The 16,169-nt window shown below is 36.8% G+C and overlaps 1 protein-coding gene across 1 annotated transcript in view; it reads left to right on the plus strand.

Moving 5' to 3' along the window:
• Positions 1-7,825: 7,825 nt before the first annotated feature.
• GNAT3 (G protein subunit alpha transducin 3) overlaps positions 7,826-16,169 on the plus strand; it is a 55,737-nt gene continuing 47,393 nt past the window's right edge. The window contains exon 1 of the mRNA XM_045793385.2: positions 7,826-8,046. Coding sequence (XP_045649341.1) covers positions 7,929-8,046 — 118 coding nt within the window. The 5' untranslated portion in view covers positions 7,826-7,928. The remainder of the gene's footprint in view (positions 8,047-16,169) is intronic.

Consider the following 16,169-nt stretch of genomic DNA (forward strand, 5'->3'; position numbering starts at 1 on the left):
TCAACCACACTAGGCAAGTGTCTGCTTCCTGGCTTTTGCATTACCATTCCCTTTGCTCAGATCTGTCTTTCTCCAGATGACTTTGTTTTTATTCCTCAGCTCTTTGATGTCCTTGCCTAAATGTTAGTGAACATTCTGCTTCACCTCTCCGAACTCCTTTCATGACTGAGACACTCGTTCTTTCAGCTGATAGGAGTGTTGGCGGCTGAGTCCCTCTTCAGGAACTGGGCTTGACCAAAAGGAGCTGTCTTTCCCAAGGCTTTAACTCCTACCTGAGGGAATCTCCCACCCAATGATCGGACGACTTGGAGCATAGGCTTCATCTCCCTTCTCAGTTATGACTTTGAAGACTCGTTCTAGTTAAAGACCCCTTGTAAATGCATTGTAGTTCAGCCTTTGCTCCTGTCAAGCTTTGAGTCTAATTCCATAGAGGCATACCTGCCAAGGGTATTCCCCACTCCACCCTGTCATGTAAATCTGTCTCAGATTCTGTCTCCAGGAAACAATCTGAGAGAGTTGGTATGAGGAGTGTTGCTAAGAAGCACACTCTAAAATGGGATATTGGAAAAAGATTACCCACCCCTTACCTCAACCTCTAGCCAGCTGAACAACTGGACTCCATTTACTGGTGGTAGGTTTATCAGTGATAGCCCCTGGCTTCAGTAGCAGTTTAGTTTTGTAAGCTTTTCACCTGAGATGGCATACCAGGGAAAGTCAATATATAGGTGAGCAAAATCTTAGTGTTTGAGTTAAGGGAAATAGAAATTATAAGGACTGTAGTGGTGGACTACTGGTTCACTGGAGAAAGACAATGAAATGCCAAAAGTGATTAATCAACAACCAAATGCAAAGTACAAAAGCCAACAGATCTCTCGTACTTCATAGAAAGAGACTCGAATCTCTTAGTAGATATGAGAGTGGAAAAAGTGATGATCAGGCGTGGGACTTAATTATAAGGGTAGGAGAGTCCCAAAGATGATTGAATTTTCAACCTTGGCAAGACTACCACACCAAAATCAAAGTCCTCATTGGAAAGGAGTGTCTAGTCTGATGCATCAAAAAATCTTGAACCCTTAGATTTGGACCATGTGGACTAGCAAAAGTAGGATACTCTTCCTTTTTAAAGGCAAGTGCTTCCCCTTGCATGAAGACAATGCAGAGGCCTTTGTCTTATAACATTTAACCTAGTGAAGATCTATATCCACTGCTCCTAGAGATCAGGTAAATAACTATAATCTACTTTTGACATAACCTGGCCAGGGAAGCTCTGGACCTTCCATCAGAAGAAAGAGACCACATACCAAAAGAGCTACAGAAATTAACCAACATGTACAGGAGCTGGAATGCATATACATATACATGTACTTATACATATATGTATACAACTGGATCCTAAGGATGCTAGATCAAAGGAAGCTGGGACATAAACTTAGATAAAGGAGAGGTACCATACAGAAGCTTGTTCCTATGATACAGGATGCCAACACCCTGGGAGATGATATTAACATATTTTATAGGGTGGCTCTTAGAAGACTGGATATAGTGTTTTCCTATGGAAAATGGCAGAGAATGGCAACAAGAGGCTTAAAGAAGTTGGCATTCTAGATTGTAAAACCATCAGAATTTAGGAAATGACCAAATCGTTTTCTATGTATTAAAATAATAATAAATACACTAGTGAAGAAAGTTTCAGCATTCTTGAGATAGCTCTTTATAAGCAAGGGTTAATAAAAAATTCAATTACAGACCCAGGCTTCTTCAAAGCAATAAGAATAATAAGATCCCAAAGTAAGACAGACCAGTTTTCAGCACTTAATTATGAGAACAAAACTAGTGTAATATTGTAATGAGAGTCAAAATCAGAGTGGCAGCTAAGAGACCCTTATATGCAGAGATCTACAAAAAATAAGTTAATAGGACAAAATGTTCTTAAAGCCCAAATGAATGAGTAGGGAATATGACTCTTGCTCAAATTAAACAACCAAAAAGAGTGAGGCTAATCATTAGGAGGATAAGACTGGTCACTCTAAAAAAATGTTATGAACTCTTGTTCTATTTCTATACCTGAGCTATTTCTCAAAGCCAACACCCAATCACTGAAAGATCTTCATGAATGACAAAACTTCAACACCACGATATACGTTTAGGGTGAAGATTCATGTAAGATATCTTATGGGGTCTGTGATAGTTGGGGACCAGCAATAGCATCATGGCCCTCATGTTAGAATGGAGACATATGGGAAGCAGGTAATAAATGGTATCTGGGACCATATCGAGGTTACAGTGGAACCACTGGATTCACAGCTTCAGCTACTACTCATTTCTCGAGTCCCTAAATGCATAATTGGAATAAATGTACATGGCAGTTGGCAAAATCCTTGTATCCCTTTTTTGGTTTATACAGTAAGAGTTAACACAGTGAATATCAAACGTATGCCTGTGATACTGCCCCATCCAATCCCTGGCTGTTACGGTCCTTAAAAGAGGTGTACTGGTCCAGTCTTTGCGCTTCATTTCAATATAAATCTGAAGGACTATCTCAGCTTTTGATCTCGCCATAGGAATGGCTGAGTTTTCTGTTGCAACTGCACTGCAATCTAATTTCTCCTTCTGCCAATATTGCTTCCTTTACTCACTTACACGGATTGTCCCAAAAAACACTTTCTGGTAAACTTTCTGCATGTATTTTTCATATTAAAGTCAGATTTTAAACAACTTGATCCAAAATAATTACTTTTTCAGGGGCGCCTGGGTGGCACAGCGGTTAAGCGTCTGCCTTCGGCTCAGGGCGTGATCCCGGCAATCCGGGATCGAGCCCCACATCAGGCTCTTCCACTATGAGCCTGCTTCTTCCTCTCCCACTCCCCGTGCTTGTGTTCCCTCTCTCACTGGCTGTCTCTATCTCTGTCGAATAAATAAATAAAATCTTTAAAAAAAAAAAAATTACTTTTTCAGTTAGGTCTTCCCTGGACAAGTTACATAAAATTTTAATCTCTCATCCTCACCACAACTCTCACACTCCTTATTTCATTCTGTTTTATTTAACACTTCCCACCATCTATAATTCTGCACACTTTAAATATTTATGTTTATTGTCTGTGTGAACCCCAGTATATACTCACACCCTGGAATTTAAACTCTGTAAGAGGTGGTATCTAATTTGTTTACTGCTGAATCTCCCATGCCGGGTACCTAACAGTTGCTGAATGTATCAATTGTTCAATAAATTCCTGCAGTTCTAGAAGTAATATTTCACACCTGCAATCACATGGGAAGGAGAATTATTCCTAAGACAGAGCGAAGAGGGGTCAAATACCATATTTCCATCAATTATTTACTATTCACCAATTATTTTAATAAGGAAGATTCTATGTACTCTTAGTTTGGAGCTTGTAAAAAGAGAAACAGAGGGCGTGGTCACTGGAAAGTATTCTGCCTCATTCATAAGGAAGAACAAACTAACCAGTAACAAATTTCTAAATTTGGGAAGTAAAGGATCACCAGTGGGTGGTAGCAGTTGTGGGGCATAATGGAGCATATACGTACTAGGTTCTTAAAGAATGGGTACTTTGGAAGAAGTCAGCTATAGAAAGACAAGATATTCCTACCGAGGCAAGAAAGCATGTGTGAAAGCTGAGTTGGGACATCTAGTTAGGAAAAGGATCAAAGCCCAGCTGTAACGGAGAATGTGTTATGAGAAGTAACGAGAGACGTACTGGGATAGTTGGAGAGCGCTAACTAGATTACTGAGTATATGGCGACAGGAAGCAGTAACAGTGAAGGGGTTCTCTGGTTTTTCAACAAGAAAAGTATAATCATGAAACTTGGGTTTGAGGGAATTTAACGTGGCGCAATCAGACAGGTCAGAGTGAAATAGAGCAGAGACTAGAATCCGCAAACTGAAGTAAGAGGTGGCTGCAATAATCAGAACTGAAGTGACTGGGGAGTAAGATTAAGGGAGTAAGTGTAGAAATAGTGTGTTAAAGAGACATAGTAAAAAGAAAAAAAAAATCTTAAATAAGATCAGAATTTGGAACAGGAAGTGGCCCCTTGGGAGATAATTATGATTCTCTCCTTTGTCGATTAAGCTTATAGCATTGTTTTAATTTCAAATAATCATTATATATAAGCATATTCTAATCTAAAAAGAAGAACATGTAGAATAAGTAAATGTGGAAATCTGCTCCAATGAATAAAAATACATATTTGTGTTACCTCTTAAGACCTAAGAGCTGCTTAATGCTGGTATTGTAAATTTACTGCACCGCATGAATGTACTAACTTGAAACAGCAAGTTTTGCCTTATTCCCTCAAGATCAAAAGACTGCTCTCAGGAAGTCCCCAAAGATGTGAACTCTCTGGAGGAAATACCATGCACAGAGCTCCCAGAAGTGCACATTTGAGTACCATTAGCAAAGGAGAGATGGTTTGCCTCAAATCTCATGGGAATATGTAAGGATAAAGGTCATTGCTAAGGCGAACAGGACGCAAATCACCCAGGGACCCAATGTCTGAAGTCAACACCTCCTATAATATGTGGAAACAAAATAAAGAATAATACAGATGGTAGCCCATATTTATAATTTCCAGAAGGAGCTGAGCCACTGAAGCCACTTATTAAAGTCAGCCACATACCACATCCTTGGAGGAAATCCAGCTTGAAGCCCAGGTCATACTGGCAAAAGAGACATCTACAAAAACATGGTTTGAAATCTCATTCTGAAAAGCAGGTAGGGAACAATTGCATGTCATCTCAAGCTAGATGTTGAATTATAGATGTAAAATAGTGATTACTCAAACATTTTTAAAGGCTAATGTCCCCTTCTGAAGATTACACTGAAACACTGACCAAAAATACCAAGAGGAAAAATTATTCACACCATACAAAGCTTGTGGTATTTCAGTGACTTTTAGAGCTGAAGACTCTCTCTGTACTTTACCTCAAGTCAATTTCCTTTTGCACAGCCTGGTGCCAAAAAAAGATATTCTTGGTCAGGCTGATGCTGTGAAACAAGAAACAATTAAAAAGCAACAAGATTCTTAGAAGTCATTCTCAATGATTATTCTAAAAGACCACGGCATTCCAATACAACGTCTCTTGCTTTCAGGGTGTGTGTGTACGTACATAGAGCAACCTATCCCTGCAGCTGGCTAATACAGAGAACTCCAGTATTACAGTGTCTTCATAGCTTTATATTTGCTTTCGAGAACGAAATTTATGGCCACATTGTCCCCCTGAATAAAAAGCATCTAATTTAGTTGCATTTTCCCATTGTCAATTTTTATCAATTTTCTCTCATAATGAAATGAGGTTTACTCATAGAAAGGACGTATGCTAATGTTATTTTTAAGGCTGACGGGAAAAAAAGGTAAATGTTGGGCTAACAGTTGTAATTGTATATACTGACATTATTTTAGACCAAAATTGGGCTTTTTCACTGGTTTTTGGAGACACTCTAAAATTTCTAGGTTGTAGAGATAGACGCACTATGAAAATGAAACTTGGAAAGGAACCCTAACTATACTGTCACCTCAGCAGAGCATAAGAAATAAAAAGCACTCCAGGCCTCAATTTATTAGCAAGAAATAATTTTTGAACATTTCCTATGGCTAACACTGCCAAATACCATAGTACACATCCAAGCTAGGAAGATACTGTCCCCACTCTAGTGGAGTTTATTATTTTATTTTCATCATTTTCTTAGGTCCAGAAAACTATAATCCTAATTGAAGCCACAGGACTAATAGCTGTATTAACAACCCCAGCTCATTAGTGAGGCTGTAGTCCGGGTACTCAGGAGAGAGAGCTGAAAAAGGAGCCTTTCTCTTTTCCCTGGTTCTCCCCAGCCTGCCTCTCCTCTATGTAGAAACATCTTGAATTTTATATCACTCTTATTTTAATTACTGATGAAAAAAAAATCACATAATCTCCAAGTTGATGACTAAAACTTCTGGGTCACACAGAAACGTAGAAGTTTATAATTTTATACAGTGCAGAAAATTGTATACAGCCCTGAAGGAGTGGGTCATTTTAAGTTAATAACCTACTTAGGAAGGCTGAGTAAAATGCCTACCTTTTCAAAGCCCAGGTATGTCCCCACCAAAAAAACTACGGGGTATATTTACTTGAATGCAAATTATATGAAGTATCTTAGTTTATGACTGTTATGAAACATACACGAATCTTGTATATTCAAGGTCCTAAGTATATTTGATTTTGATATAAAAACAATACACGAAAACAGATTTATTTTAATGTTTGCTATTTTGCATTGCCGTCAGAGCGAACTCTGTGTTCAGGGATGGGTACAAATAAACGAAGCAGTGCAAATCTTGTTCCTCTGGGGCAGGCCTTTTGCATTGTAAAAACAATACCACACGATTTGCACGAAGCCTTGCATACCTACCTTTCCACATCTTTACGCTATCATAACATGGCTTTGGAGAGGTGAAATCCAGGAGTTTTGACTATGCTTATCTATTTGCAGCCTAATATTGTGTGTGAAAAGGTAAACAAATCAGGAATATGTATTTAATTTGGAAGCCTAAAATTTCCTTGTTTTATGAATATGCAAAACCCCACCTGTTCAAACTTTGCTAAGATCTCAAAAGAAGAACAGCACTGACATGTGGATGGACTGACTGTATTCTATCATTTCCTAACTAGGGCACATTCACAAATCTCAAAATACTCATTCAAAGAGTTGCCTGCTACGACAGGTAGCCAACCCTGTTTATAAAATTATATATATTATATATTATATATCTCAGTTATATAATTATATATTATCTCCATTGAGATATATATCTTAATTATGTAATTATTATATATAATATATAACTATATCTCAACTACCTAACAAGTGCTTTTCTATGCCTCCTATAAACAAATATTTGTACAACCTAATCTTTGTCCCCAACCTTGCAGGTCTTCAAGTTCATGATATCTATTGGGATAGTTGAAAGGCAGGGAACATATTTAAACATATTTACTGTTCTTACTTTTCAGGAAGAACCAAATTACCTACCATTTCCAAGAACACTGTTTTTTATTTCCTTGGTACCAAATCAATAAAAGTCCTTCCAGCACAGCAGCTGTTGCGTAATGGCCCCAAAGAGTGAATGCACTGCCTAAATTGAACACAGTTCAGTGTCTACACCAAGTGGGCCCTCAAGTAATGTTGATGGACTGGCTTTCTCACAAGCAGTAAAAGCTCAATTTTTAGTCTCCTATGAGACTAGAATCAATAATTTAAAAGCAGTTTGTGTTGAATTCTAGGCTTGTGGCAATACAACAATATGTATAAATATAAGAACTACATTTATATGTTTCCGTTTTAAAAACCAAAACAAAACATGTTTTTTAGTTAATACTAAGAGATTCCCAATAATTTTGAGTGATAATCTGAATATACAGGACTATCAATTTGGATGGTTCAATATAAATATTCTGATAGTGATACTGGAATGATCATGAAGAATTTGAAGACTCAAATATCTGAGATACAAGCTCGTTGATTAGTAATCAGTTTAAATCGCAGTAATTAACAGTATGTTCCAATTGAACTGTTCTCGCAGATTATCTTTAGTGTACAGATTTGGACTACATTCTACATTATTATACACTATTCTTCAAGAAAGATGGGCAAGTTTCTGAAGATGTGCCATAAGTGGTCATTTAATTTGAAAGCATAACTAACTGCCTCTTTTGCTTCCAGCCATACAACCATGGGGTTGTGTGGTTTTACCCTTTGATCAGGTGACAGCTCAGAAAGCATCCCCTTAGTCAAAGCAGAATCTCAGAGAGTGAGGGATGGGCTGTGAGGAAGCTCAGCAGAGCACTGCTTCTGCGCCCCACGGCCACGCCAGAGCTGTGCTCGACGTCTGAAAAGGTTTGGGCAAATAAACTAAGTACCTAACACCACAAGATGGGGAGCAGAATTAGTTCAGAGAGCAAGGAGTCGGCCAAAAGATCAAAAGAACTGGAGAAAAAGCTTCAGGAAGACGCCGAGCGAGATGCAAGAACTGTAAAGTTGCTGTTATTAGGTAATATTTTTTCCCCTTTTGCTTTCAAAACCCCCATTTTTTTCCAATTATGATATATTTCCTTTTCCCAAATTTTAATTTCAGGTATATTATCTTACGGGGGATTTATTATGAATATGTGCTTGGAAACTTAAGAGTTTATGTGTCCTCTATAAATGTTTACTTTTCTTGTTTAGTATTTAACTTTTTTTTTTTTTTGGTTAAGCAGAGAGACAAATATTTATGAGATGATTCCTATTTGACAATAATACAATTTACTATTATTAAAATAAAACTCATATCCATTTATTATTTTATCCCACCCTAATCATTTTCTGAATATCAGTTATTTAATACCAAAAATAATCCTTTAATTACAAGCTATAAAGTGTTACGTTATTTTGTTTGAACAGAAATATGTTGAGTTGTTTGATACCAAATTTAATATGTTATTTAATTACTTGTGCTGTGAAAACCAATTAGTCTCAAGTTATTTAGAGAGTAATGAATGATAAGTTACTTTATATTAATAACATTGTACCAGCTTTATGAGTACTGCCTGTGAAACTGTTTGTACACTTGTAAAATATTCCATTTAAGGTCTTTTAGGATATTTATATATTGATTCAGGTCAGGAATTATGTACCTTCTATCTTCTTATCCTTTCAAAACTCAGCACAATGTTTTACCACAACTCTAAATTCAACAAATGTTTAAGGAATTGAAGGAAAATCTATATGCTGCACATTTTTCTAAACATTAAAAAAATCGAACATGTAGTGGTCACAGCAAGATAAATATATTTCTGAAATAAAAATCAAGACCTATATAAAGAGATCAGAACAAGAACTTTATCGGTTGTGGGTTCCTCCTGCTTAGTTACACACAAAAGGACTTCACTTTATTTCACAATTGTGTATTGTTCACATGAAATACCCTCAATTTTTTAAGAGCCCCCTTTCCTGTGTCTAGTTCACTCCCCGTGGCAGGAGTGTCTCAGAAACCAACTGTGGGACTCCCAGCACCTGCTCCTCAGATAGAAGAAAATGCTCTCTCCCTTTTATACCCAAGTTCTGTGGCTCCCACCTGCCCACAGCACTAGCAAGTAACCAGCTAGGGGTGCGTAATTCAGAAAGACATTGGGGCCAGCTCTTATGAAAGCACTGAATATATTTTCCCTCATACTTCAGAGCATTCTGTGAGGCCTTGATCAAGAGTAAAAGTAATGTGGACATAGAAAAAGCAAATAAAAGCTGAGAGGAAAGCCAAGCACTCCTACAAATGCATTCAGTGTCCCTCTTGTACTAAGAAAACAGTGGTGTAAGAGTAATGAGAAAATAGATTTTAAAATCCCTATGTTTGAATAACATTTCAAAAGACTAGACCTATTCTCAATACACCAGTTACTTTTAGATTAGAGTGGTTGGGTTAGATCAAGAAGAGAGGGTAACTTAAAGTACCAGAAATATAAAAAGAATCATCAGTAGCACTATTTTATCTTTTACTTTTCCTGGACAGTCACGGTTTCACAAATTCAGTTCCAAAGTTACCATACAATATGCTTGGATTTATCTGGTTCTGACATTATATGCACTGAACTTATTTATAAAAGTAAATCAAATTCTCAAGTCTTCCTCTTCCAGTGTATTCCAAATATTTGTCTAAGCTTTCCCGTCTGGACTCTGAGTTCTACGTATGATTGTTCAATTGTCAAGTTTGAAACAACAAAGTCTTGTAAAAACTCTGTTTCAATCCTCATTTTTTACTTGAACTCATTCTCCAAACGGTAATTTTTTATATGCAATGTGGCCTCATGAAGACATCACGCGTTCAGTGGAACTAACCTAAACTTTCCCATCCTCCTACCCTCAAATCCCCTCACGAATGAAATCTATTTAACCTCTCCCATCATTGAAACAACGATTCCTATTCACGAGAGCAGTCTAAACAACAGTTTTTATGTTTATCAATGCGTGTATGTCATGTGGGACTGACCAGTTAGGCCTTGGCTAGTGATCAGATCTTCATTCTAACTCAATTTTTTGAAAAGATCCAAATGGAAAAATATTATTGAGAGAACTCATGCTTTATGCGGATCCTCTTATCTAATAAATTCTAGGTGCTTAAACTCATAACATAGCTTACCAAATTTAACATGTGCTGTATAGTAGATGTCCCATTTGGTATTCTTATGGGACACAAGACTTCGCTGAAGTTAAAGAGCTAGCTAATTGCTGTTTTACAAATAAGGGTCACCTTGCAGACAGGTTCCCTCTTTATTATGCCTTTCAGACATGTACAGAAGAGAGACCACATCTTTTTCGTTAGCAAAAAGCAGGCTTCTGGGAAACACTGGCGATGACTCAGACATTCCTGGCACATTTGAAAATTGCTATCAGAACAATGTCATGTGCTTTAAAAAAAAAAAAAAAACAAAACCCTGTAAAGATGCCGCAGAACGAGTACATTTTAATAAGAAGAACAAATTCTAATGAATAACATGTTCTCTTTTGGAGAATTCCTAAGTTAGTTATTTTTTAAAGACTTGATTTATAAATGTTTGATTAAACTTTATTTCTCTTCAGAAGAAATGCCTGTCATTTAATTGCAGAATCAGTGTGGATCGTTTCCATTCTTTCTATGTCTCTGCTTCTTTCTATTTTACACTAATTTCTTTTGTACTTTTGTAGATTCAGCGCTTAATGGCAAGTATAAGGAAAAATTAGCTTGTTTTCTCCATATTTGAAACACTGTCACATTCATTCTACAATTTTCAGTTATGATATTATAATTGGCTTTTAGCCAGTGATTTCCAGCACTACCCAGGACTGGTCTTCATTAATTTTTCTTTAGATCTAAACCCCCTATTCTTTATTTTTCTGTGTGCTATACTATAAATGTCACATAACTTTTTAATGGTGCCATTTGAGCTTTCTTGTTTTCAAATATTATTGCAATTATCTGACTCTTAGAAATGTGAACTTGAACATCCGAAGATACAAAACATCTACTTTAAATATGCTTATATTTTCTTAGGTAATCAACATTTTCAAATTTTTCAAATGGTCCCACTTATTCAACAAATGGATATTTTGGAAAGTGTATCATTTTTCCAGTATGACAGTGGGGGAATTATAATAATTCTGACACTGTCTAAAAGCTTATTACAGGGACGCCTGGTAGCGCAGTCATTAAGCGGTCTGCCTTTGGCTCAGGGTGTGATCCCGGTGTTCTGGGATCGAGCCCCACATCGGGCTCCTCTGCTGGGAGCCTGCTTCTTCCTCTCCCACTCTCCCTGCTTGTGTTCTCTCTCTCGCTGGCTGTCTCTCTCTGTCAAATAAATAAATAAATAATCTTTAAAAAATAAAAATAAAAATAATAAAAGCTTATTACAAAATAATTGTTAAAATCTGCACAGAATTGACTAAATAGGTTTATCAACTTGGCAGAGTGGAGAGAATATAATTCAAAACAAGTAGAGTACAATGTGTTTTTAAGTCATCTGAGATTTTTAAAAAATTGATTTAATGCTTTCATTATGTTATGCTTTTTTCACATCTCTGAGTTACCTCGGGCTAGCCACATAACCTCAGAGAAATGGTACGTGTCAAAGTATTTTATAAACTGTAAAAATCCAGACAAATGTGACTTCTTTTTGCAAAAACTGAAATAAATTGAATGTCATTAAATGTATACAATTTTTCTTCCTTTGGTTTTCCTGTTATGCATACCTAAGAGAAAAGAGGACAGAAACTCAGGTCAAATCGAAGTTCTTATTTTTATTCTTTTTTTTTTCTTAAGTAGGTCTTTATTTTTATTTTTTAAAAGTATCTCTAAATGAGTGGGAAAGTATGCGGGAGACTGGAGGTGTTCCTGAGTCACTGGCTAGATTATAAGTTCAAGTGTAAGAAACTCTATTCTGAATTTGCATTACACCAAGAGTTAATGCCTGACCATGGATGTGATCAAACAAAGAGATCCCCTAGAATAATTATTTTAGGATTAACCAATGAATTTCTTTCTGATCACTAGTGATAAGTGAACAACATGTAGGACATATTCCTAAATAATGTTTTCAATTTTTTGTTTTATGTATTCAAATTAAAGCCATCCCTCCCTTGCTCTAATAACGTACTTTTAAAATATTATAAAATAATTTCATGTTACTAAAGATATCCAATCTTATGAATACACAAATGTATTTAATGCAAAAGTTTAAAATTGCTTTTCAGTAAAGAGAAAACAGGTGGAAGAAGTCTACTTGGCGAATTTCAAATTTTCTCCAAAATACAAGGAACTATTTGCACCATAACAATTTGAAAGTTCCAAAAGCAAAGCCAAATATTTATAATGTTGTATTTATTTACCAAGAATGGCAGATGGAAGTATCAAATAGCTCTGTATAATGTCCCCTTTTCCAACAGGCAAAAAGCACTTAGACAAATGTTTTGCATATATTTGGTTGGTTGTTTTAAGTTAATCTATCTAAAATAAGCAGCACACCTCATACACAGACTCAAGCCTCTCATAGAAAAGATGCAAACTGTCTTTTAAGACATTCCATATTTAGCAAAATGACAGTATTTGCTAATGAGATTAAATACTCTAGAAAAGACTCTTGTTAACTCTAATTTAACAGAATCTCTCTAGTAGTATCACAGAACTTTTTTGTATTCACGTTTTTTCATGGAAACTCAGAACTATCGATTCAAGAGCAAGCGATACTGTCTACCTTTATATAAACACCATGAGCAGCCAACGAAGTTACTCACCCCTCCAAATCCTTCAAACCATTAGAGAGGTAGGAGGGTAGTGAACCGTTGAGAGCATAATGATCTGATAGATTTCACATAAAATATACCTCCAGATAAGATTTTAGACTCAAACTCAGAAACCACCTGCTTATCTAAGTTTTCTCCAAGTACTGATGTGTAAATACGCCAGTGTAGACTTGAACCTACAGAAGGATTGATTCAAGTGAAACTGAGGAGGAGACCCACCAAGATGTGGAAAAACGCCCATCCTGATGCTTTAAAGCAGGTGTCACAGCCCTCACTCCTGCCTCAGTATTTTATATCCAAATAGAATGAATGTGCGACTTAGAATTGTTCCTTTTTTAAGATACCTGAAAGTTTCAGTCTCTGACCAGCATTTTATACTCTCTCGTTCTTTTCGAAACTTGCTGAGTTAATTCTTCGATTTCATATACCTTCCTGACCCCTCCAATTGCAATCAGCTATTTTCACTGTATTCCTCTGACAATTCCGAAATACCCTGTCCCTTTAATCTGCTGCCTTGAGATTCATAACCTCAACCCAAGCTAATTCCTCAAAACTCTCCACTCACCATTGTTCTAATACACTAGAGCCAAACAATATCCACCAAAATGATGCTATTCAACATCTTTTCAGCCCTTAGGGATGATCCAACCCTGACCCCCAGGCATACTCCAATTTCCTTCATTTCCAGGTGTTGTAGAATGAAATGGTCTCATTTTCTGTTTCCTGGCTGGCAAATTTCTCCTTTTAACTTTAGCTGGGCCAATAATTATTTTACTGAGTCCTAGTTTTCTACTAAAATCATCCAAAGGGCAGCTGTTTCTGTATTCCCAATATCACTTTCATCTAGAACTCCTCCCCTCTGCCTCGCCCAAGATGAGCACCATGTACCAGATAGGGATCAACCACCATCTCCAAATCTCACTGAAATATTCCATTTTCAGTTTAAAGCTAATTTCCGCTGCTGTGTTATAAATTTTATCCTCTTCCATATCTTAAGCATTTTGCTTAATGAATTATTTTTTTCCTTTTTTTTTTAAAACCAATAGAAGTTTATTAAGTGAATTTTCAGATTTTTTCTCTACTGGCTCCTTCCTCTTGGTACATAGAGATATTTCTCTCCATTAGCCTAAAAACCATTCGTTGGGGGCGCCTGGGTGGCACAGCGGTTAAGCGTCTGCCTTCGGCTCAGGGCATGATCCCAGCGTTCTGGGATCGAGTCCCACATCAGGCTCCTCCGTTATGAGCCTGCTTCTTCCTCTCCCACTCCCCCTGCTTGTGTTCCCTCTCTCACTGGCTGTCTCTATCTCTGTCAAATAAATAAATAAAAAATAATAATAATAAATAAATAAATAAATAAATAAATAAAAAAAAAACCATTCGTTGACTTCATAATCTCCTTGAATTGACCTTACATAGGTATCTTTTTTTTTTTACGTTTTTGTATTCAAATACTTTTTTTTTTTTTAAGATTTTATTATTTATTCAACAGAGATAGAGACAGCCAGCGAGAGAGGGAACACAAGCAGGGGGAGTGGGAGAGGAAGAAGCAGGCTCATAGCAGAAGAGCCTGATGTGGGGCTCGATCCCATAACGCCGGGATCACGCCCTGAGCCGAAGGCAGATGCTCAACCGCTGTGCCACCCAGGCGACCCTCAAATACTTCTCACGGTGTTTGCTCACCACTTGCTTTCTTATCCTCCACATTCTCTTTGGTTAATTGCAATCTACCTGTGTATCTTCCTCTCTACTAAAACATTCTCTCTCATAGAGCCCTGATAAGCCCCAATTCACAGACCTCAGTAACTTTGCCTCTCTTGTCCTTCTTCATCCTGTAACACCGCAGTAGCCTCTGGTGTTTTATACCCCCTCACTGCTCCCTTTATTGAAACGTGCTGCTTCTCGTTGTTCTTAAGTGGCTTCACCAATCAAGATTTGTCCTTGGATCCTGTGTTTTGCAATCTGTCCTGTCTCTTGGGGACCTCACACCAGAACTTAATCTCTTCTGGAAGAACGACACTAATATCCTTCCTTTTGCCCCTGTCTTGATCCATATTTGTAAAATTCCTGTTATTTATCAGTGAATTGATTGCCCCTTAGGAGACCTCAAAATTATTTTTCAGGTTTATCTTGCTGCCTATTTATCCTTAAGCTTTGTATTTTATGAGGGTCCCCATTATATTAACTCTGTATTTCAACCTTCTTTAACTCCTTTGTGATCATTCTTTGCCCACTGCCCAAGGGCAACCTTGTGGCAAAGTTGAGTTTTATCTCTCTCTCTGATAAAATGGATCTCATTTCTCCACTGCTTGCTATTGTTTTCAATCTATGAAAACATCCCTATGAAATAAATATTATTTTCATTATACAGATAAGAATCTTAAATAAGAAATTAAGAAGATAATTCAGTTTCTAAGATTACAAATTTGTTTACAAGAAAACAAAGCCTTTTGTTTTTATCTGTCCGTTCTAAATTTTTATCTGCCTTCTAAGGTGTATGGAAACAAACATGTCAGGCTTTGTTCTTCATTGAATTCCCATGGCTTAGCACGGAATGCATGCATGCATGATGTATGTATGGAAGAATGACAGAATCGGAACCTAAAATATTTCTGTAAGCTGTTCATAGTGTCTACAGTATACACATACATTTGGTATGTGGAAACAGAGCTCGAAAAAAGCCGTATGTCTTCCCATAAAGAGCTTGTTTAATTCAGTTGGAAGATATTGATAGGTTTTCAGAATGTGAGAATGATAATATTTGGATTTGGGGGGAGGGGGTGTCAAAAATCATCCTGGCTATACTAGGAGACAAAGATTTTATAAGAATGGTTGAGGTAGGTGGGCCAACTAGGAAACTGTCAGTACTATGCAAATACTTGATGAGATTGTAAAGTAAGGTAGAAATTACAAGGTTGGAAGTAAGATTTGAGGGACATCCAGAGACAAGGTCAACAGAACTTGGTAGCTGACTGATATGGGTTTTAAGTGAGAGGAATGATTACAGGTGGAGTTGAATACGGTGATTATTTTATTCATCGGTATGCGAAAGGCAAGACAAAGTTTAGGTTGGGGAAAATATGAAAGGAGAAATGATTTAGGACATTCAAATGGGTGATGTTTATAGCACAACCAAGTGGAGATATCTATTAAATAGATGAGTATATGAGTCTGGAAATTAAGAGGGACAACTCCAGTGAGCACTAGAGATTTGATATACTCAATCCTCTGTTTTTCTTTGTCCAATTATCCAATGTCTATAAAATAACCATGTAATTAACCAAGGCCTTTTTTTTGGAAAATTATTTTAAAAAAGATGCATAGATGCCTGTTCCACAATTGATGAACACTTAGACAAATCTATCT

The sequence above is a fragment of the Ursus americanus genome, chromosome 3 (assembly GCF_024610735.1).
Source record: "Ursus americanus isolate L20-20 chromosome 3, mUrsAme1.1.p, whole genome shotgun sequence".
Classification (NCBI taxonomy): domain Eukaryota; kingdom Metazoa; phylum Chordata; class Mammalia; order Carnivora; family Ursidae; genus Ursus; species Ursus americanus.